The sequence below is a fragment of the Kogia breviceps genome, chromosome 7 (assembly GCF_026419965.1).
Source record: "Kogia breviceps isolate mKogBre1 chromosome 7, mKogBre1 haplotype 1, whole genome shotgun sequence".
NCBI classification, from domain to species: Eukaryota; Metazoa; Chordata; class Mammalia; order Artiodactyla; family Physeteridae; genus Kogia; species Kogia breviceps.
Genome location: NC_081316.1, coordinates 77,670,412 through 77,693,766, shown reverse-complemented (window position 1 = coordinate 77,693,766; position 23,355 = coordinate 77,670,412). Strand labels below are relative to the sequence as shown.

At 53.5% G+C, this 23,355-nt stretch overlaps 1 protein-coding gene across 3 annotated transcripts in view; it reads right to left on the bottom strand.

Annotated features, from left to right (window-relative positions):
- Nucleotides 1–22,411, bottom strand: part of LMO1 (LIM domain only 1) — a 52,464-nt gene extending 30,053 nt beyond the window's left edge. The window contains exons 1-2 of one of the 3 annotated variants that reach the window (XM_059070144.2): nucleotides 22,228–22,411; nucleotides 17,532–17,791 (exon numbers count right to left, since the gene is read on the bottom strand). In XM_059070144.2, the coding sequence (XP_058926127.1) occupies nucleotides 17,532–17,556 (25 nt within the window). In that variant the 5' untranslated portion in view covers nucleotides 17,557–17,791; nucleotides 22,228–22,411. The remainder of the gene's footprint in view (nucleotides 1–17,531; nucleotides 17,792–22,227) is intronic. The other 2 variants (XM_067039471.1, XM_067039472.1) reach the window with 2 other exon arrangements.
- Between the last annotated feature and the right edge of the window lie 944 nt (nucleotides 22,412–23,355).

Sequence of the window (23,355 nt, the reverse complement as noted above, 5' to 3'; positions counted from 1 at the left end):
CGTTGGTTCCTCTAAGCGTACGATCAGCCTACCACCGATGCCTTCCCATCTCCGGGTGGGGAAGCTGGTCCACAGAAAGCCTGTATGACCTCAATGTCTCACAGCCCCTGCCCCTCGGTTCTCCAAACCCGAGGCTAAACCCCCAACTGTAAGCCATGCTCCCGAGAGAGAAACACGATCGACTGTGAACCACCCTCCCTCTGAGAGGAACCAGGAAGGTAGGTCAAGGCCTTGGGCCTGCAGAGACCTCAAGGGGCCCCTTCTGGAATGAGCAGCCCTGGGAAAGGTCTGGGGGCGAGGAGGCAGGGACTCCCCAACCCCTGCCACCCCCTGGCTTGGGAGTGGGCTGCCAGCTCCGTAAGGAAATTACAACATGGGCCTGGGTAATGCTCTTTTAGTTACAGCGTAAACTGCGGCAATAAAGTGTACCTGGGGAATGTTTAGAGAAAGCACTAATGATTTCTTCCCCAGTGGTTAATAAATTCACTTCCAGATCAATTTGTTCGCGATAGAGCCCGGAGAGCGGAACCTGCGTGGCGGGCACAGCCGACTGTGTCTTTTTCAGTATAAATGATTTATTACGATGATTAGCAGCACATAAACAATTTAAAATACAACGCTAATTAGTTTGGGGAAGAAAGGAGGGGAAAAGCCACCCTGCCTCTCTCCCCATTATGTTCTACTTCCCTAAGTGTGTACTTTTTAATTAAATCCAAATGTCACAATAAATTTAAAGTGTTTTCTTACCATTTGGGTTAACTTAGGCAGTCACGCAAGCCCCCCTCTCAGGCAGCTGTGGGCTAGGCTGGCGGTGAGGACTGCTGGTGCCAGCAGGGCCTGTCTACAAGCTCTCCTGGAGACGGGAGGTTTCTGTGAGACGCCTGGAAACCCCTCCTGGTTTCTGGCAGCCCCAGGCTGGAGAACACTGGCACAGCCCACTTTCTCTCACCTTCCCTCACCTTCCCTCCCTAACACCGGCTCTGACCAGCCCAGCATCCAGCCGCTTCTCCTCAAAGGTCCCGCAGCACTCTGCACCCTCTTCTGGCCCTCCTCGGGTGTTCTATAACCTAACACCTTCTCCCTGCCTGGCATCGTGCTTGGCATTTCCTATACAACATCTTACCATGTTCCACTTCCAGTGCTATGAGTAATAATTACTGTTTCAATCTTGTGGGTGGGGAAATTGAGGCTCAGAGAGGTGGAGCAACTTATCCAAAGTCACACAGGTAAAAGGGGACTTTTGCAAAGTCCTGATTCCTAGAGCACCATTCTGCCTCAGAGCCCACACCTTGCCACACCTTGCCACATCTGGGCGCTGACTTCCCAGCACCCAGGATGGAGAATAGAACGTGATGGTTGCTCAGACAGGGATCTCCCTTGCATAATGCCCTGCTTTGCCCAGAGACACAGGTGAGACAGGAGTTCAGGCCAGGGACCTGAACTCTGATGAGTCTGGGTTCAAGTTCAGGTTCTGCCATTAACCCACAATGTAAACTCAGTCAAGTTCTTTAGCCTCTCTGAGCTTCAGCTTCCCCATCAGCAAAACTCGAGTAATAATACCCAAACTGTGGGGCCAAAGAAGCAAAGCAGCTAAAACAAGCGGAGTGCTTTGCAATCCTTGACACGCTATGTAAGTAGTAATCACTAACAAAAGTCCTTGAGGCGAGCAGGGATCCAAAAGAAACCCATTTCACTGATCAGAAAACTGAAGCCAGCAGGGGAAAGGACTTACCCAAGGTTCCACTGACCCTTAGGAGCCCGGGGGACCAGGCTGCAGGCAACCTCCTTTCCCAAAGCTCAGACAGCCAGGGATGGTTTCTCTCCTAAACACTCTTGTACTGTTTATTTAAAGTGAAAAACAAATATCCCTAAACATAGAATTACCATATGACTCAGCAATTCCACTCCTAAATATATACCCAAGAAAAATGAAAACATATGTCCACACCAAAACTTGTATATGAATGTTCATAGCAGCATTATTCACAATAGCTAAAAGGAGAAACAACTCAAATGCCCATAAACTGATGAATGGATAAATAAAATGTAGTATATACATATAATGGAATATTATGGGGCAATGAAAAGAAATGAAGTATTGAGACATGCTGCAACATGGATGAACCTTGGAAACATTATGCTAGGGAAAAAGTCAGCCACAAAGACCACAGCTTGTATGATTCCATTTATATGAAATATCCAGAACAGGTAAATCCATAGAGACAGAAAGTAAATTAGTGGTTGCCAGGGAGGAGGGGAATGGGGAGTGACTGCTGATGAATATGGAGTCTCTTTTTAGGGTGATGAAAATGTTCTGGAATTAGATAATGGTGACGGTCACACAATTCTAAATATACTGAAAACCACTGAAATGCACATTTTTAAAAGGTTAATTTGGTGGCATACAAATTATTCTCAATAAAGTTGTCATAAAGAAAGGCAAAACAGGGCTTCCCTGGAGGCGCAGCGGTTGAGAATCTGCCTGCCGATGCAGGGGACACGGGTTCGTGCCCTGGTTGGGGAAGATCCCACATGCCGCGGAGCGGCTGGGCCCGTGAGCCATGGCCACTGAGCCTGCGTGTCCGTAGCCTGTGCTCCGCAATGGGAGAGGCCACAACAGTGAGAGGCCCACGTACCGGAAAAAAAAAAAAAAAAAAAAAAAAGGCAAAACAAACAAACAACAAAACAAATACTCCTTTGAGAACAGGAGAAACCAGTTCATAAAAAATTAAGTCCTGGGGTCGGGAGAGGGGTCCTGGGAGGTCCAGCAGCCAGCCCTCAGAGAGGCTGGGCCCTAGTCACTCTACCTCACCCCAGCTACTTCATAGGGAAGGGCTCCAGAGCACCCCCTTGCTTCCCTCCCCAGTCCCTCCCATCCAGAAATCTGACTCTGCCCATTCTTCCAGCCCTGCTCCTAGGCAACTCAGACCCTACTGGATCCATCACTCTCCTCTGACCCATTTGCTTCCAGGACTACACTCGTGTTTTGTCTTCCTAGATCTCTCTTTGTTGAAATTTCTGCATCCTCCGAGAACTATGCCCCACCTGCAAACTGGGCACACTCTTGGGGAGGGCCCCTGTTTTAGACCCCAAGCTTGTCCTACATCGGGTACCACAAGTTACAGTAAATGCAGTATGAATAGGATCAGAGTGAGGTCCTCCAGGCCCCCAGCCAAGGTTCAGTAAAGAGTGCTATCCTCTCCCAGGGCCTGAGAGCCCCGCCCAAGACAGGGTGTGCAAGCTCAGATCCAGGCCACGTAGGCCAGGAAGGAAGGCAACAAGGCTGCCTTTGGGTCAAATGAAAACTGCGGGAGGGACAGAGTTCAGTGCCCAGGCTAGGGCAGCATGCTTTGTGGCTAATCTGAGAGGGTGACTCAAGATGAAGCGTGTGGCCAGCAGAGTGAGTCAGGCCTACGCTGTGGCAGGGTGCACCCAGCTGCCCCTGAATCTGGGGTCTGGACGGATGCTACTGGGGTTTCTCTCCTCTTAAGGGAAAGAATCCAAAGCCTTCACCCTGGAAGGGAAGGCAGAGCACCTGGGAATGTGAGCCATGGGGAGAAGAGTGTGGCCAGTGTGGAATGGGCTGGGTGGCTCTCTAGGCTCTGGACAGCCAGGCAGGTGTGGTGCTGCACACAGATGCCCCGAGGGACAGTTCACTGCCGAGGCAGGGCCTTAGACTCAGCTCCCCACGGAAGTGCTCTTAGACACAGGTTCTGCTCTTCTCGGGCCAGTCCTACTCACATATCTAATCAGGGGGCGGACTGTATTAGACACAGATAAGGGTAGGGAGACTTAGCTCTTTCCCAGAATGAGGAGCTTTCGTGGAAGCCAGTCTGAGAAAGAAAACCGGCCCGGAGCTGGGAAGGCCACGAAACATTTTACAGACAGATCACATGAGATCACAGGAGTTCGGAAGTGGGTAGCTGGGCAGGTCTGGACTTGCTGTTTCCCTGCTCTGGTGTGCTCCCGCCTGCCTCAGGCCTACAGGCTTTGGCTCACTGCTTTGGAGTCTGGAAAGCCAGGATCTTGGTCCAGTCACAGGGCAGCCACAGAAGAGGACCTGTAGGGGCTGCGGAAGCCTCAGGCCAAAGCTGGGCAGGGCCAGCAGGGGCCTCCGGGACAAGAGTGGGTAAGGACAGGCTTGCAGTCAGAGCCCGCCTTCCCTGGGGCTCAACTCCAGAAACTCAGGCCCTGCTGCTGGTAGCTGAGACGCTCTAGCCAAGATCTTGACCACCAGGAGACCTCAGAGGAGCCCCCCACATTCCCAAGGCCACAGCTCTAGGCATGCCCTCCACCATTTCTTTCCTGGACTTCAACTGCCTCCTCTCTGACCATCTGGACCCCCATCTGCATCCCCCCGCCACTGCCCCAGACCCAGACTGCAAGCTTGGAAGGAAGGAGACTGCAGGAAGGAGCAGGGGGCAGTCTGAGGCTGGAGGTCACACTACAGTGGTCACACTATAAAGCTCCAAAGGAAGAACACTTCCCTTCTACATCATGGCTGTTTTTTATTTTTATTTTCAGCCCCTAGTTTTATCCCCTCCAATTATTCTCCACAGAGTAGATGTAGTATAAAAATATATTTGGTCTTTGTTCCAGGTTCCTGGCACAGAGCTCCTAAAAACCTCGGAATTTCCTGAGTGATAGGAGTATCTTTTGTTATTCATAAGGAGTCCCTTTTGAGCACCTCTGAGTTTATGCTAATGAGGTGACTTAGGGTGAGGGCCCTAGGTAGCCTCAGGATGGGGCTGGTCACCAGAAAGACCAAATAAATGATCAGAGGGTTAGAACTTTCTGCCTCACCCACTCACTTCCAGGAAAGGCTGGGGAGTGGCCAGTGATGAAGTTCTATACAAAGTCTTGAACAAGATTTGATAAGGTCTGTGTTGGTGAACATGTCCACATGTACCCCAACTCCACAGGGACAGACGCTGCTGCTGTGCTCAGGACCCTTCCAGACCTCACCCTATATACCTCTTCATCTACCTGTTCATCTGTATCCTTTATCATTTCCTTAGAGTAAACTGGTAAAAGTAAGTCAATGTTCCCCTGAGCTTTGTAAGCCATTCTAGGAAACTATCTCACCTGAGGAGGAGGTGAACCCTGATGTAGTGTGTTGGTCAGAAGTACAGGTGACAACCTGGACTTGCGATTGGCCTCTGAAGTGGAAGCAGTCTGGTGGGACTGAGCCCTTCACCAACCTGTCATCTCTAGGTGGATAGTGTCAGAATTGAGTTAAATCTGTAGGACACACAGTTGATGACCATTGAGAATTGGAGAATAGCTTGGTGGTGTTGAAAAACATTCCAGAGTAGCCCAAATAATCTTAATAAAATGGAAATGTGCCCTCTCTCTGGGATAAAGGAACTCTTATGATTCTCTCTGCTTTCCTCCCACCCTCCTCCATATGTTAACTCATTTATTCACAGGTCACTCAACACATATTTACTAAACATCTACTAGGGGCTAGCCCCTAACACCTATATGTTAATAAGAATTATATCAACATTGATGATTTTTCATCAAGAAAGTAGTTCTTAGGGACCTTCATTAAGTCAGTTCAATGCCTTGATCAATTTTCTATTCACTAGAGTTAAACCATTTCTTCCTCTTTCTCCATTTTCATTTTATTGAAATTATTTTCAATGGGGTAAATTATTTTTTAATTTTTAAGTGACTATTTGGTTTATGACCAGCTTTGGGCTCAAATCAAATCTTACAAATTAGAACTTCCTACCAGAAAATTATTTCTACCAGAAAATATTTCCTGAGCCAACTTTGGCAGATAGATTTTATCAGGAAGATTTGATTCCTCTGTCAATTTTTAGTCAATAACATATTTTGCCAGGTGCAGTCTTAGCTGTTGCCAGTTTTGCTTTGTGTTAATTATTTCAACCAACTTAAGTTTTTTCCTGGATCATTTTGTTCCTTTACATTTTCAGTAATACTAATGAGATGTTATTTTCGTTATATAAGGCATATTTTAGCACCGCTCTGATAAAGCATTCTGAGGATCAAAGAGTAGCGTGAACACATCCTCGGGGCGAAAAGGCAGGTCAAAACATCACACTCTGCACTTGGGCTGAGTACCAGGTCAGGACCTGGTGCCTGAGGTAGCCCTGCCCACTGCCCTCTGCTCCTCCGGAGCCCTAGCCCCTGCCAAGATGCCTGGCAGTTGGGAAACAGCTTCTGGCTGGGGTGAGAGCAGCCACCTGTAAGACAGAGCCTCTGATTGACAGGCAAAGAGATGGGGTTCAGCCCTGATGTCCCATCCCAGGTTGGATGCAGCCTCTGCTGGGCCCCAGACTTTTCTACTCAGAAAGTATCTCAGCTGAGATTTCAGCTGAGTATCTCAATGTCAGCTGAGAGAGGAAATAGATGCTTCTTGGTGCCTCAGTCCCCACACCCCCCAACCATCGATAAAAGGAGATAATTGACCAGGGTCCTCACAGGTCTGAGGCTGTGACTTACTCACTGGCCTCCAGGCTTTGGGCCTACTCCAAGGGTCCCCTCTGCCTCCTAGTTGAGGCTCTGCCTGGGAACAGCCAGGGATGGAACCATCCACCTGGATTCAAATACGGCTAGACCAAGTATGGAGGGCCGGAGGCCACAAATGCTCTCACCTGGGATCTCTACTTCTCCTGACCCCAGGAGACCAAAGAAAGACACAGAAACGTCAATGGGGTGGTTCTTTCTCCTGGCCTTGGCCTCACCCCACCCGTACCCCACCCGTGGTCATGTCTCCATGCACAGTACCACTAGGCGTCAAGCAGCCAGCGACCCTTGAAACATCAGTGGGAAAACGTAAACCCAGAGAGGAAAAGAGGCCTGCCCAGGGACGTACTGGGATGTTCCCAAGGAACGTGAGCTGGTGGCAGAGCCAGGCTGAGGATGCATGAGTTCTGGTCCCAGCTCAAAGGAGAGCCTCCTTCAGCCCTGTTCCCATGTGAGGAACTGCTGAAGTGGCCTCTGCCCAGGCCACCTCAAAGACGCTGTCTCCACCTGGCCCGGCAATAGCCAGCGAGGGTTTGAGGCCCTCAGTCCAACAGCTGTGGGGAGGCTGGCTCAGGAAGGAAGCACCCTCGCCTCCTCTGAGTCAGAAGAGAGGCTCTGGAGTAACGGATGGCTGCTTTGCAAGCTTGCGCTCTCTGGGCATAACTTACTCTTCTGCAAAATGGGGGTAGTGTTTGATCTCCAGCCTCCCAAAGGTGCCATGAAGATGAAATAAAAGGCTTTGAGACATCTGTGGCCTTCCCTGGGGTGAGGTGATGCAGGAAACAGAGGTACCAGGCCTCCCGATACCTTGGACACCTTGGGGCCTAAGATGCTGTTCCAGAGGCTGACCTCTCACAGTAGGCCAGTTCCTAAAATGGTCCTAATGATCCTCTGTTACACAGGGTCTTCATACCCTGTGTAACCCGCACCCCCCGCCCCACTGCCTTGAGTATGAGCTGGACCTAGAGACTTGCTCCCAAGGAAGAAAATACAGCAAAACTGATGGAATGTCACATCTATGATTACATGTGTCACATCTTATAAAAGACTGTGACTTCCTGCTTGCTAGCAGACACTCTCTCTTGATGGCTTTAGGAAGCAAGCTGCCCTAATGGGGAAGCCCATGAGGCATGGAACCGAGGGCAGCCTCTGATCAGCCATCAGTGAGGAATGGAGGCCCTCAGTCCAGCAGCCCATGTGGAACGGAATCCCACCAACAACCACATGAGTGAGCTTGAAAGCTCACTCCCACGGATGAACCTTCAGACGAGACCACAGCCCTGGCCAGCGTGTTGATCATCGTCTGTGAGAGACCCTGAGCAGAGGACCCAGCTAAGCTGTACCTGGACTCCTGACCCACAGATGCTGTGAGATTAAAAAATGGGTGTTGCTTTAAGCTGCTAAATTGTGAAATACTTTGTTACGCAGCAGGAGATAACTAATACACCACCACACTGGCATACACACACAGGACAGTAGGGACCTTTCTTCAGGCCAGAGAGACAGAGCCTGTGGACAGATCTCTGCCCCACAACCCCTGCTGCTGTGAGCTTCCTTCTGGAGCCCCATCCTTGCTGTGTAGTGTTGTAAGGAGAGGACAGAGGACAGCAGGCTCCCTGCTCTCCACTGGGCAGACCAGGAAAGTGGGTGGAGCTGACCCACTTCCTCGTGGAGCCATCACCCTGGGTCCTCTCCAAAGAACAGTCCTGCCAGAGCTCTGAACCCCAGGCATGTCTGGAGCAGAGTAAATGTTCCAAAGCATACCCACATCCGCTTTCTCCCTTGCTCCTCCTAAAACCCTAGGAAGGGTAGGGAGACCGCACCAACCATCTCTAAGATCAACAAGAGATGTGCCGGGTGAAGGCTCAACAGACCTAAAAGGTGTTCGTGATCATACCCATTTTACCAGTAAGAATTACTATTCAGTTTACTATCTAGAATTATGCAGTGGCCGAGGCGGGATTTGAACCCAGGCTGTCTGACTCAAAGCCTGAGCCAGTTCCACTTGTTTTACAAATGGGAAAACTGAGAAACAGAGAGTTTAAGAATTCATGATGGCACCCACAGGCAGCCCCCTCCCCCACCCCAAATCCTTCCTGGACAATCTGTTACCAAGGGATCAGGCATTGGAGTTTTTAAAGATTCAGGGGAGAGGAAAAACAGGATGGAGCGGGTGCTCGTGGGAGTCACCAGAGCCCAGACCAGAGCTGCTCCACTTACCCGAGAAGAATTGGCCTCCCTCCCCTTCTCTATCAAGTCACTGTGCCAACCAGCAAAGTTGAATTATTAAAACTCCCTTCTGGGGTACCACACGGATTTTTCTCCACTGAGACTCAGAGCGGAAGGGTGGCCACTCCTACCACACAATATTAAAATGTCAGGAGTTTAAGGCTTGCGTTGGTTGAGTCATAAGTTATCAGCACCCAGTGAGGGCCGACAGAATGCCTCCCTTAAATTATTAAGCAGAAAGCGTCAGACTGTAATATTTTGCTAAACCAAAGTACAGACACAGACAAAGATGTCATTTCAATATTTGAAACCAGCAAGTTTAATTTAAAATAAGAGCAAACCAATAAGCTCAGAACATAGCGGCGTATGAGAGGAAAATTATACTGAGAGAGGAAAAAAAGTGGAAGGACTTAAGAAATTTATAAAAGTAATCTCCAAGTGGAAATTAGAAATCAAGGCCTAGAAACAGAATAACACAAAAGAAATATTACTGTCCACTTTCTAAATCAATATAACACTGCTCCACGCTGGAATTACCATGGTAACTCGAGTAAAAAGAATCAAGCAATTCTTATTATTTCAAAATAAAATCACAGCCTGAAGCCTGGGTTTTATTACAACCACTGATAGATCGCTGGCTTGTATTTATCTGAAATATTGCTTTTCAATCAGCTGGTTTATGAATGTACACGGGCCTCTCACCAGCCCACCTACTGTCCTACTTTGAGGCAAGGGGCTAACCAATGAATTGATTCTCTCCGGGCTGCATCTGCATGTATGTCCAGGTTTCAATCAGCTTCTGGGAACCACGGAGCTTCACGCCCCTTCTAACCAATGGGTGGCTTTGCAGGACAGAGGAAAAGCCAGAGAAGGCAGCAGGGACTGACCTCACTGTGGTCCCCCTCCAGGCTCGCCCATGGAGGAATGGGCCAGGGCTCTGATGTCAGCCCCCAACAAGTGCCCCAACAGCAAGCCTCCCTCACCCCCACCCCAAGTCATCCTCTTACTGGCTCCACCCCTCTCCCATGAGCTCCCCCTACCCTGAGTGTCCTTCTCCCCCATCCCCAAGCCTGTCAGCCACAACAGGGGAGCTGGGAGCCGGCAGAGCACAGAGGAGAGCACATGGCCTGGGTTCCCAGTCCAGCCCTGGACTTGCGAGTTGTGAGACCTGCACATGGCACCACATCTCTACCTCTTCCCCTATCCACTCCCTTTGCAATGTGACTTTTCACCTCCTTCCTTCAAGGATAGAATCTGTTTCCCCATCCCTTGAACTTGGGCTGGGCTTGTGATTTATTTTGGCCAACAGAATGTAACGTGACAACATCCCAGAGCCAAGCCTAGGTCTCAAGAAGACTTGCGTCCATTCTCTCTCTTGGGCCTGCCTCCAGCCTGAGAACAATCTGGAAGAGCCTGCTGGATGATGAGGGACATAGTCTTGTTACCCCCAGAATCCAGTTTGATCAGCCATCTCCCAGGTATGAGTGAGTCTAGCCGAGACCCGAAAAACCGCTTAGCCAAGCCCAGCCTGCATCACTGACCCACAGGTTTGAAAGCTAAATAGATGCTTATTGTTTTGAGCCTCTGAGTTTTGGGGTGGTTGGTTATGTAGCAATAACTAACTGATACACATGCACAGTACAATGCTCACTTTTAACTAAGGGTTCACTGAAACAAGAACTGTTGTGTAAAGACTGAGAGGCCGAAGCCAAAGAGATCATCCTGTAGCTGTATAGAGGGCACTGTTACTTCACATAGGCGTGAGGCTTCCAGTCCTATCAAGTGTGTACATGGACATTAGGTGTCAATTAGGTGTTGCTCCCATTGTAGAGATGTGAAAACTGAGGCTCAGGAAGTTGTCTGAAGTCACACAGCAGTCAGCTGGGACTAGAAGCCAGGTCTCCTGACTCATGCTAGCAGGCTACACCTGAAGACAGTAGGCCATTCAAGAAAGCCCACTTAGGAAGGGGCAGGAGGCAGAGCTAGGGGCCCAATCTGACCCGGTAGGCCTGCACTCTGGGGCATCTGCCTCGGCTTCCTGGACCAGCCTGCTTACTCTTCTCCACCATCTGCTTTTAATTTGCCCCCAGTTATGTCAGCCACTGTAGGCTCCTGCCTTAGCCAGAACACAAAATAAACATACTCCAACCAATGAGAGATGAGCTTGTTGCTAGGTTGGGTGGATGTGACTCTGAGGAGGACCTGGAATGGTCTGTAAGAGGCTTTGACTGCCTGTAGGCTCCTACGAGGCCAACCAAAGGGGAGAGGATGTGGCAAGGGGACAAAATGAGCAAGGGTATAGAGGCAAATGCCAGGTCTGCATGGGACACAAAACCAGAGTGGACATATTAGACCTGCCCAGCTTAGTGTGGCAGCAGGTCTCAGGCAGAATGTCAGGGTAGCAGAGGCTGGGTCCTCCGAAAGGAGGTAGATGGGATGGGAGAAGGGTGGTGGCAGAACAGAAAGAGCTGGGTCCAGAGTCCCAGATGAATGCAATCCATTGGTGTGCTGACAAATATCTCACAACTGATTCTCTGGGGGAAAAAACCCTTGATTCGTAGTGTTTGCCAATTTCTGCGGTGTTCATACTTCCACCATGGCTGATGTCAAGCTACCCATGTGATATCACTGAACTCAGAGCTGGGAAGAGATGTGCAAAATCAGCTCTTGCAAGCCAGTGCAAGTTGACTCCCCTGGTATAGTCCTATCTTGAGCACAGACCTACCAGGAAAACTCACTCTAGCAGCACCACGAAAAGTTCAGCCTGACGGGGGAAGGATGCCCTGTGTGCCTCAATGTCTTTCAACTCCAGGTAGGGCAGGCAGGCAGCAAGGGCTACAGGCCACATGCACCTCTGGGGCTTCTCCAGTCCGTGAAGGCTCAGGCCGTGTTAGCAACCATCAACACCTGCCAGGAGGACCTACATCTGAGGACAGAACCATGTGCCCTGGGCTGTTAGTAGGGCCATGAGAAGGATGCCCAGACACATGGCCTTGGTCCAACTGACACTTCTCCTCAACGGAGATTTCTACCATTCAGCCTTATCATGTTTTGGGTATAGGCAGAAGGCATGGAAGCCGGGCATGGAACACTGAAAGATGCAGAAGCTCTGGGCTCTAACTCCCTACATAACCCTGGGCAACTCTCTTGCCCACTTTGAGCCTCAGCCATGCCCGTATAAACGGAAGGGCTTGCAAAGAGTGATTTTAGAACCTTCTTCCCACGGTGCTACCCGCCTTGGAAATCTGGACAGTGGTGAGTAGTGAGTCTACCCTGCTTCCTGGACAGTGGTGACTGATGGCCATTATGGATAAACCAGAAGAGGGAGAGTTAGGCCCCAGTGCCTGGCAGTGAGCAAGGCACTGAACTGGGCACAGGACTATTTCAGATCATATTGTGGCTGTGTAGAGAGCACTGTCACTTCACACATGCATGAGGCTTCCTGGTTTATCAAGGGTGTACATGGACATTATCTCATTTAATCCTGATAACAATCATGCCGGTTAGATGTGGTTGTTCTCACTGTAGAGATGAGAAGGCATAGAGGCAAAGCAATCTCAACATTGGGTGGGCACAGAACACAGAACTACAGTGGATGTACTGGACCTGCACAGTTTAGCACTATAGTAGCTAAACCAGTCCCAGTCCCATGGTACTTGCCACACTGGGGTACCCAGGTCCTTTTTTCTACTTTGTTCCCTAACTCCTTCCAAACTTCCTAATGTGTCTGATCGGGGTTCCTGGGAGGCCCTCTGGACCCTGGAGATGGACCCCAACTACAGCTTTGGCCTCCTGGCTACATGCGGGCAGCTCTGCCCTGTGTCGATGCAGCTCTGGAGGGGGCCTGCATCTGCTGAGAACCCCAGTCTGGCTTGGGTCACTCCCCCATCAGCCTCTCCATCTCTGTCTTCTGCTCAGAAGGCCCAGCCAGGACTACTTCCCAGGTCCAGCAGCCTTGCTTGCCCCAGCAGCGCAGCTGCACTGACGCTAAACCTCGTGTCTCCTTCGGCCACAGAAGGTCGGCCGCCAATGCTTGCTGGCAATCATCCACCTGTTCCAAGGGGGAGAGACCAAAATAGACCTCCCCTTGGTCCTACTCTCAGATAGGGTCTACTGAGTGGTTCCTTAAATGGAAGTGGGTGGGGCAGCCGCCCCATCTGACTCTGGGACCTGGAGTGGGGTAGGAAATCAATTCTCAGGAGGGACGAGAGGCAGGCCCCGGCTCTAGGAAAATGAACATTTCCATGTGCTAAAAGCATCACTGTGGGACGAGAGAGAGAGAGAGAGAGAGAGAGAGAGAGAGAGAGAGAGAGAGAGAGAGAGAGGCAGTTCCTATGGCCACAGAGGCCAAGTGAGTGGCCAGGGCAGCACTGAGCCCCAGCATGCAAAGGGTGAAGCTTTTAGGCGAGCAGCGGCCAGTGATCTCAGCTTCCCCCAGTCCTAATGCTCCCAAAAGGCTCTCTCCCACTCCCTGTAATTGGGCATCAGTAGTTAATGCAGTATTGACTGCATTACACGCTCCCGTGCCTCCCCTTGCTAATGCCAATTGCATCACCTTGTACAGTCACTGGCTTGCTTAGCCAATAGCCGTTAAAAGCAATCCAAATCATGAATCATATGGGAAACTTTTAGCAAGACACTGCCATCCGAGGAGACAATTTACAGTTGAGTTAATCTGGGTACATTAGCGAGACACGGATTCTGGACGACAGACCAATTTATGTTGTTTCCCTGTCCCCCCCGCCCCCCAGTGCTCTGCGTAGGCAGATGAATGGAAGAGCAGGGAACAGACAGAAGCACCTGCTTTTTCACCCCAGGCTCTGGGAGCGGGTGGGGGAGACCCATCTCTACAGGCTCCCCGCCTGGCTGAGTTTAGGCAGGAAGGGGACATGGCTGTACGTGCTGCTCAGGTTTTGTGATGCCTTGTTTCCCTGTAGTGAGGAGGTGGCTGCAGCCTGGGCTGGACTGGTAGGTGCAGATGGAGACCTTCCTCTTCTAGGCATACAGTGGGTGCCAGGCCTGGCCCCTACCCTGCCAGCCTCACAAGGCCTTTGCCAGCCCTCAGCAGGCAGCAGTGTCCACTGGGCTCTGCCGTCCTGCTGATGGGCTGGGATCTGTGGTGTGGAACAGCATCAGGGCCCACTCCCTGCCTTCCCCCCAGGGCTGTGGAGGTCCTGGCCACAGGAGAGGCTGCCAGTACCCTCTGTGGCCCAGAGCATGATGGGATATTCTAGGAGGTCCCGCTGGTCAGTACCCAAGCACAGCTGAGAGCCTGCCCTCGTGGATCAACTGAGTCAGCTGTGGACGCTGCACTCATAGTAGTCGTTAACAACTGAAGGTGCACTGTCTGGTCCTCCTCAGCCCAGCTCCAATATCTTTAGGTGTTTTTAACTTATTAAAAATGCCCTAGGAATTATGTCTGACGTTTACTTCCACAGCCTGCCTGCTGCTTCCTGTGGTCACCCCAGCCCTCCTGCTGGGCCTCTGCAGAGGCAGCTTACACCCGGACCTGTCCTTCTGCAGCACGCACCTGGGGACACCCCTTGCGGGTGCCCTTGGCATCCTCCCCTGCCCAGTCCCTCACAACCCAAGGCTCTCACAGTTCTTGGGGCTGCTCAGACCCTCTGCTGCCTGCCCCTGCTCAAGGGCTTTTTCTCCCACAGCGTGAGGGCTAATTTGACTCTCAGGACTCAGGGCTATAACTCCCCCTGCTCCCCTGGGGCTGCAAACCTCCCCGGAAAGCCCACAGCCTGGTGCCAGCCGAAGAGCAGGTGCCAGGGGAAGAAGGGCTGTTTCTTCAGGCAAGTTGGAGCTGCGCTTCCGTTGCTGACAGGCAGGCCCGACGGTGTGTAGAAAGGCAGGACCCTGAGTTCCAGTAAAGTGGAGCTGCCTAGGCCAAGAGCAAGCATCCAAATGAAAGCAATTAATCTTAAAACCTGAAGTTTAACAGTTTGCAAAACAGATCTTTCCTCTCTGTGGTGGCCCTTCACTGCTCGACCTAATGGATTACTTTATTAATAATGCACTGTGCTTAAAAGCAAAAAAAAAAAAAAAAAAAAAAATTTTTCTGACGATTCAATACTTCAGAAAGTCTCTTAAACCCGTTGCTACGGCAAAGCGATTGATATTTTATTATCTTTCAGAAGTGCAACATGAAAGCCCTGCAGCCCAGCAGAGCAAGAGCTTTGGTCCTCAGCAGCTGTCGGACCTGACTTCAACCAGAGGAGCCCCGGCCTCTTCCGACAAGATGCTGTCAGGTGGAGAAAAGGCATTGGGGGTGGTTAATAGGAGCCTGAGTTCACGCTGCAGCCAGACAAAGGGTGCAGTCCTCAGCCCTGAGGAACACACCCCTTGGGGGCCCTGGGGACCAGTGCTGACTCCCAGCCCAGACGGCCACCTGCTGGGAGGGCATAAGTGCAAGGAAGGATTTAGGCAGCAGGTGTGGGGGGAGGTTGAGTATATCTGGAGCCTTTCTCCCTCCCCCAACTGAAGGTACCACCTTCAAGGTTTCCTGGAACCAGGAGATGCTAGACTCCAATGGGGAGTGGAGGGTAGATTTTATGAGCAGAAAGGTTGCTTTTGGAAGACAGCTCTAGGCTGAGCAGGACAAGAATGAAATGGCTCCTCAGGACCTAAGCCAGCCTTCTTCCTTGTGTTGTGATGTGTCCCAGAGCTCAGTGACATCAACAGTACAGAGCACCATATGGTTTAGACTGGACAGGGTGGGGGACTTGTGGGGCAGTGCGAGCTCTCCTCCACAGGTCTGGTGAAGACTAGGGAAAATACATATGCCCAGGGTGTAGGCAGGAGATGGGCTAAAATGACCTCCAGAGAGCCATTCCCATTCAGGGCTCATCTGGAAACCTCCAGTATCACAAAGCCCGGGGCACTCTGGGTGCCTGCACAGAGTGCAAGACCCGAGGTGGTGGTGGTGTCGTCGTCTTATTGGCAGGAGACCAGTCTCCCCGCCTGAGGCTGCCCACGTATAGGGCCTGGGTCTTCTGGATTTCTGGCTTGGACCTGGGGAGCCAAGCATGCCAAACAATCTCGGCTAAAGACATAACCTGATTTCCACATGCTCCCCACGGCGGGAGTTCCTCCAAACACCAAGGAAGGACCTTCTGCCCTGGCTCCTCATTTTACCAAGAGGGAAAGTGAAGAGATGGGCATGACTGGTCTGAGATTACACAGGGAGTTAGTGGAGAAAGGAGCTAAATCAGGGTCTCCTCCCTCCTTATCTGGCCTGACCCCAGACCCCTTCTTCTCTTTCTCAATCTGTACACAACGGCACCAGCCCAGCCCTCTGATGGCCCACATGGGGCTCCAGGGGAGGGGTCCATGAAGAGAGAAAAGCACACAGGAGACGAATGTCACACCCCAGCCAGACCCTGGACAATGGATTCTTTAGACCAGAGCATTTAGTTCCCCCTCCCTCTCTTTCCACACTCACGCTGAGAAATGGCCTTGCAGGCCACAGGGCTCCCGCACATGCCACCCCCAGGCCAGATATTTTAAATGTCCCTCCCTGCTGGAGGTCTCAGAAGGTGGGAGGGGAGGCTAGGGGCATCAGTACGTGGTGGCAGCAAAGTGAACATCCTGTGTGACCTTAAGTCACTTACCTTCAGACTTTCACCAAGTGACCATGTCAGTGACACCCCTGACTTGGAGGGCAAGAGGGCACAGACCTCTACTACTCACTAGTATAGGTCAGAAGATGTCACTCTAAGAGGATTCCCGCTGACTCACAGAAAACCCGCCTTTCTCAGTTCCTTACCAGCAGAACCCAGGTGATGGCGTGGGTGCTAACAATTACATTCACATCTCCCTCCCGACAACACTAACAAACTTAACAAACCAGTTAACCCTCACCTACAGGGCAGGAGGGCCTGGGACAGCCAGGGAACGGCCACTCTTGACCCTGAGGGCTGCCCTTGGGTCACAGGGCACCCCTGGTTTTACCCTCAAGGGGACTGGGTTCTCCAACCTCTCCTGCACATGCCAGGACAATTACTGCAGGGCACTCCCAGTCAGGAGGGCTTTGGGGTGTGTGGGACCACCATGGGTCTCTCTGTTCTGACCTCTCGGGCGCAGCGAGGCTCTTGACCAGGGCAAGTCCATGCCGCTCCTGCACTCGTGCTACTGGCCAGGAGCGGGACACTTTCTTCCTCTGGGCCAAACTCCTGCCTCCGATATCAAGAGACAGGGAGACAGTGGGAATCACAGGAGGCAGCCCTTTTTCTCACCGAGCTTTCGGGCAGCTGTCTCCCCGAGGGTCCGGCCGGCCTTTCCCCTCGCCTGCCGGGCACCCGGCGGCCACCGTCTTTCCGCGCGCCCGCTCGCCGCAAGCTCTGGAGTCCGATTTCCCGAAGCCACTGATTTGCTCAGCGCTCAGCGCCTCTCGGGTTACGCGGGCGGCGCGAGGCTGATGGCTGCGGTGAGACGAGCAGCCGCAAAGACGAAAACGCTCTACGTGAACCACCGCTGCGCCGAGATCGGAGGGCAGCCGGAGCCTCCACGCGGCCCCGCAGAGCATCACACGGCCGGCGCACAGCTCACCCTCCCGCGGTTCGGTCCGGCCTGTCCCGGCCCCGGGGCCGCGCAGCCCGGGGCTCCCTCATCTCCCCACGCCAGTCCCACTCGATCCTCCCCCCGCCCCAGGCTCCAGCCCCAGCCCCCTGCGGACCGCCCGCCCGGCAAGCCTGGCACAGCCCGGCGTGTGCGCGCCGGTGTCCTGGCGTGTGTGTTCCCGCGCGCCGCGGCGGGGGGCGCGGGTGTGCGGGGAGTCGGGACCCCCGCCCGCCACCTACCGTCCTCCTTGTCCAGCACCATCATCTCGGGCGCTCCGTGTCCAGCCGCAGCTCGGCTCGGCCGGGAGAAGGGCGCCGGCTCCGGGCGCGCTTCGGCGGGGCGGCCGGTCCTCGGGCAGCGAGCGGGCTCTAATTACCCGCTTGCCCGGCTCTTAACCTAGATTGCACTCAGCTAGAATTACATTCAGGAGTGAAGCACTTCGCAGATACAAAAGCAGTCTCACCTACTTTTGTGCCTCAGAATTGCAAGGAACTATGAACTGCAATTTAGAGAGAGAGAGGGAAAGGGGGAGGGAGAGAGAAGGGGGAAGAGAGGATCAGAGCCGTTTCTTTGATTCTCACCTTCTAAATGGCTCAATTTGCCCAGTATAATCTGTCTTAATGTAATTGCATTTGATAGCTCATAACCCTGGCTCTGGCAACGACACAGCTTTCAGCCTCATAAAGTGTTTTCCCCTCGGATTTAATCTGAATCTCAATCTAAAATTATATTCAAAGAGATGGGGGATCTCGGCGGCCGTCTCCCGCTGCCTTTCTCCCTCAATGTATGAGGTTTGCACTCCTGCTACTGAATAAATGCACACATTTCCCGAGGCCCCCCTCCCTCCCGGGTTAATGGGGAGCGGAGACGCGCGTCTGCCTGGCTCCGCAGCGCCGCCTGGAGGCCTCTCGGCCCCAACTCGGCGTGTGGCTCTGCTCAGGACCCAGGGTCCTCATCCCCAGTAAAGTGCCTTGTGGACAACACCTGTCTGTCACTCCCAGCCCCCTCAGCCTTGATTTTTGCCCCCCTCCCACGGGGCAATCTTTCTCTGACCTCGTGCCCTCCCTTCCTACTTCCTCTGCCCGAGGTTTCTGGTTGCTTCCTGGATTGTTTGGCAAAATTAACCCTCTGCAGGGCACAAATTTTCCCACTGTGTGTCTTACAGCACCACCTTTACCTCAGCAGCCCCTCCCAAGAGCATCCTGATTCCATAGAGAATGGGATCCTGTCTCAACTTCTCTCTGAGCAAGCACAGCATGGCCTTAAAGGTTTTTTTTTCATTCCACAACTATTTATTGAGCATATACTATGCACCAAGCACTATTCTAAGGCCCTGGGGATATAGCAGTGAAAACAAAGATTCCTGCTATTGCAGAGTTGACAATTCTTGCTCTGTAACTCAGGAGGCAGGAAGGGAGACAGTGTTCATCTCCTCTCCCTCTGAACCCTGCTTCTCTCCCAGAGCCCTGGGTCTGGTGCCCAGGCTGCCTACTCCAGGAAGGCCACTCTTCAATATCAAGAGCATTATTTTCTTGACAGTACAGAGTTCCAGGATGGCATGAAAATCTTAATGGCTTTTCTCCAGACAGATGTGTCAGAGGCTTATCCCCGCAGTCACTTCTGAGAGGACTAGACCCAGGCAAGGAGAAGGAAGCTGAAGTCCCTGGAGGGGTAAAGGGCCACCAGTTGAGACTTCATCCCATCTCTGCCTATTACCAACAGTGGACCACAGCAAGTCATTTTCTCTCCCCAGGCCTCAGTTTCCCTGTTTGTGAAGTGGGAGACCTGCTCTGCTATCTCCAAGGTTGCTGTGGGGATCAGAGGAGATAATGCATGTGAATGTGCTTTGTGAACGGTGGCACCCCAGACAATGGAAGGGGATGCAGTGGGCACAAAGGAGACTTGGAGGCCAGGTCATGCCCCTTAAGCCCTGGGAGGCCCCAGTGCAGGGTGCTTGACTGGGGAGGGGGATGGGGGAGTGGTGCTGCAGCCTATGGTCCCCTATCGTAAGCAGGAAAGTCAAGCTTTGAGAAAACAGAAGAGAGGCTGCTTCTAATGAGCTGCTTCATCCGCAGCTCAGAGAGTTTCGCTTTCCCCTTCATCTTGAATACTTAATCCTAATAGTCCTTGAGTATATTTGATGTTAAATATATCATTTTGCTCAGACTCACCATCCCTCAGGACTGCAAGCTTGATCTCTCCCCTGTCACTGCAGCTGAACTGTACCCTGAGGGTCTGAGGGAGGCTTTGGCACTGCTGCCGCCGGCACATTTAGTGCCAGCCCCTCACCCCAGCCTGAGTGAGGGGGCCAGACAGTGTAGCAAGCACAGGGCCTGACAGGCTGGCAAGGGGTAGCTTCTTGCTGTAGACACCTCTGTGCTACCTGGAGGTATTCACTCCACAAGGGCTGCAGCTCTACTCCTGACCTCCAGGGCTGCTTCTCCTGACTTTCAGGGTCTGGCCCTGATCCCACAAACCTGGACTCCATGAGCTGGGGCCACTTGCTCACTCTTTCCTCCATGTGTTGTGCTCGGGACTCTGTCCCAACACCAGCTCTCCCCAGCCCCCAGGGTGCCCAGTTAGCAGCCACACAGCCAGCCTCCCTGTAGGGAGTCAGGGGCCTTGCATGCCATGCCAGGGACTGGTGCAGCCTTGGGGTACTGAGCAGGGGATCAGTGCTGTGTGTGAAGGGCTGGCTACTTGTGCCCACGGGCAGCTCTCTCTGCAGCCCCAGTGGTGAGCACTGAGTTCCCACACTCACCTGGAGAAGTGCCTCTGCAGAGGCCTTCTGCTTCACAGAGCTACCCAGCAAGCCTTGGACAGTTTGGGTGACTTGAGCTCCCAGGCAGGAAGAGGCCTGCTGGGTTTACAAACCCAGACACGAGCCTGGCTCATCCAGCAGCCTCCCTCTCAGCTTATGTGTAATTGCTGTGCAGGCAGGTAACTCCTATGCCTCCGGGTCCAGGGGCACGCCCACAACACCAGGGTGCAGTCCTCGGATCCCCTGGGGCTGGGGGAGGTTGTCTGCACCTGACACATTCCACAGGTGATGAGCATATACTCTCACTTCCATACGGCCAAGAGTGCTCCAAAATGCCCTTGAAATGCCTCTGGGGACGGCAGGGGGAGGCCAGTTGATCAGTCCCCTAGGTTGCGGTGAGGGAAGAGGGGGTGCTCCTGGCTGCTTTACAAAGTTTTGGGCAGGTCCTAGCAGTTTGTCCTTGTACCTGGCGGTAAAATCCTGAGGAAGGATTCCTGCATCGGGGTTGGGGGTTGGGGGGGAGGTTGGAGACTTGGTGCCCGAGGGCCCAGGCAGACCAGATATTCCAGAACTCTTCAGTAGAGCCTGTCAGATGTGCCTCAGCCTGAGGGCCCTGCTCCCAACACAGTGCAGCTGTCTCCAAGATGGGGTTACAAGCTGGCCTCACAGGTGACACTCAAAGGGGTATTTGGAGTGACAAAGCCCACTTCCCTGTGGCCGCCATGTTTGACGGGACAGGGTGAATCTACAGACTTTGCAGAACAATCAGGATGCCTGCTGGCCAAGTTCAGATGCCCTGCCCTGCCCTCCCCCCTACTCACACAAAAGCAGCCCATGCACAGAGATTTGCAACCAGCTAGAGTGGAGAAGCACACGGTTGGCAAACTTTTCCTCTTTTGGTTTCTGGAAGCCCTGGACAGGCCTTCTAGGAAGCTGCAGTTATAGCTTATTAGGCTTTGTGGGTGCCTAGGCAAAATCTGCACTCCAGAAAACAAGTCTCCCCACTCACTTGATGAAGTCCAATCCACCCCTGCACAACAGCCCAGAGAAGGTTGTCAATATAGGCTGTCGACCAAATGTCCTAGTTTGCCCTGGGACTGAGGGGTTTCCAGGACCCAGGACTGTCAGTGATAAAACAGGGACGGTCCTGGGCAAACCAGGACAGTTAATCACCGTAGTGGGATGTGGTAGGGTGGGACAAGGGACTAGTGGGGCCGGAGAGAAAGGCCAGGCAGCCAGATCCTTCCCTGCAGACCAGCAGCTGCCTCCCAACCCCAAATTTCCCAGCCTCCTGCCTCAGGGCTCCATCTCCTGGACACCAAAGAACTCCCTAGCAACTGGCAATGCTCCTTGGGCCAGCAGCACTGTGAGTCCTCCTGAGACACTGGCAGTTAGAATGGGAAGGGTGTGAGTTGGATCCAGGGGTGGTCCAGATTTTGGGAGAGCCAAGCTTCCTTATGCAACTGGGGCGGGGGTGTTTTAAGAAAGGAACAGTAGATCACTAATACAAATTACAACAGAAGGACTCTGAAGCTTAAAATTCATTAGCTTCACGGTGAATCCGGCCCTGATATCTTGGATATATGGCCCATGAACGGGCCCTAGCCAGCGGAGCACCTCCCAACACGCTGGACTGGGGGAGCGGATGGCGAGCGTCCTCCCCAGCCCTGCCAGGGGTGAAGCAATGTCACCCATCCCGCAGCTATGAAGTTCCAGACCTGAGGGACCCCAGAAAAGTGCCAGGTTCTCTGGGCATCCCCTTGCGGGAGCCGTTCCGCAGTCGGTGCAGAAGGGGGAGGGCATGCAGATACCCAAGCGGGAGGCGGGGAGACTGGGGCCAGCGGGCCCTGCGGGGAAGCCCGCGGCGCGGATCGGAGAGGCGCTCCTGTGTCTGCGAGGCGACAAGAGCCAGTGAGAAAGTTCCCGGCCCAAGCGTGCAGGGCTGGCGGGCTCGGGGTGGCAGGTGTGACTTCCTAATCCCTCTGAGAAGCCTCGGGGGCTGAACCCGGCACCCCGACACCCACCCGCGCGCACCTCCACCGCCCGGCTTCCGGGAAGCAGCCCAGCGGCCCGAGGCAGCCGGGAGCCGTTGGCGCTGCCGCCGTGCAGGGTGGCCTCAGCCGGGCCCGCGCTGCCGCCCCCACCCTGCGGCCCGCGGGCCCCCAGGCACCTACCGTCCTCCTGGTCCAACACCATGGTTCCCACCCCCGGGCCGAGGACGCGGAGGTGCGGGCGGCTCGGACTCCGCCGCCGCCCGCCTGCGCTGCTCCCGTCGGCCCAGCGCGGGCTCCGCGCCCGGCTAGCGCTGTCGCGGACGGGGGCGGACGGACGGGGGCTGACGGACGGGCGCCAGGAGCTGAGCCCAGCGGACAGGGAGCTCGCGCTGGCGGGCTCAACCCGGGGGCGGGGCGGGGCGGGGCGGGGCTGGGGCGCGTCCGCCGGGCAGGGATCGCAGAGCGGATCCGGCAGCCGCTGCCCGAGCCGGGCCGCCGCCGCCGCCGCCGCGCGCCCTTCTCTGCGCGCTGGCAGCGCTCGCGCAGCCGAGTGAAGCCTGTGTTTCCCAGGGCCCCTCAGATTCCCCTGTTAATTAAATCAATTCATTATGCTCAGATCTGATTAGCGGCCCTTCCCCCCTTTGAATCAATTATTCAATACACAAACATAATTGCTTGGGCCAGAGGTGCCCGCCATTAGCTTATTTAACTCCAAGGACACTAATTACCCGCAGGGCACGGGAACTTTTCTCATTAATTCTGACAAAACACAAAAGCACAGCCAGAGAGTGTGTGCGTGTGAGGGACTCTGTGTGTGTGTGTGTGTGTGTGTGTGTGTGTGTGTGTGTGTGATCACATGCCAGAGTGTGGGCTGTGTGGGGTGGTGAGCCACTGTGTGAGCTTCAGCTGGGACTTGGGGGTGGCGGAATGTGTGTGATTTCGGGTGGGAGTGTATGGGGTGTCGTTATGAGTCTGTGACCCTGTCCTTGTGAGTGTGGGACTCCACGTGTGCGACTGTGAGTGCGTCGGGCTGGGTGTGGCTCTGAGTCTGGGGACTGAGGGCGAGGGTCCGAGCCCCAGCGCAGGAATGTATGAGATTGTGCGAGTGCTTCTCTGTGTGGCTGTGAATGTGACTCCCTGGCTCCTGTGGTAGGCACCCATCCCCTTTCCTTTTCGCCTAATTGCCTGGCCATTGCCCACTGCACGCTCAAACCCACAAGGGCAAGGGCAGACCACACAAGAGAAACCGGAAGAATCAGGAGGCGGTGCCCAGGCTGGGGCAGTGTCCCCCTCCCCCCATCACCGGTT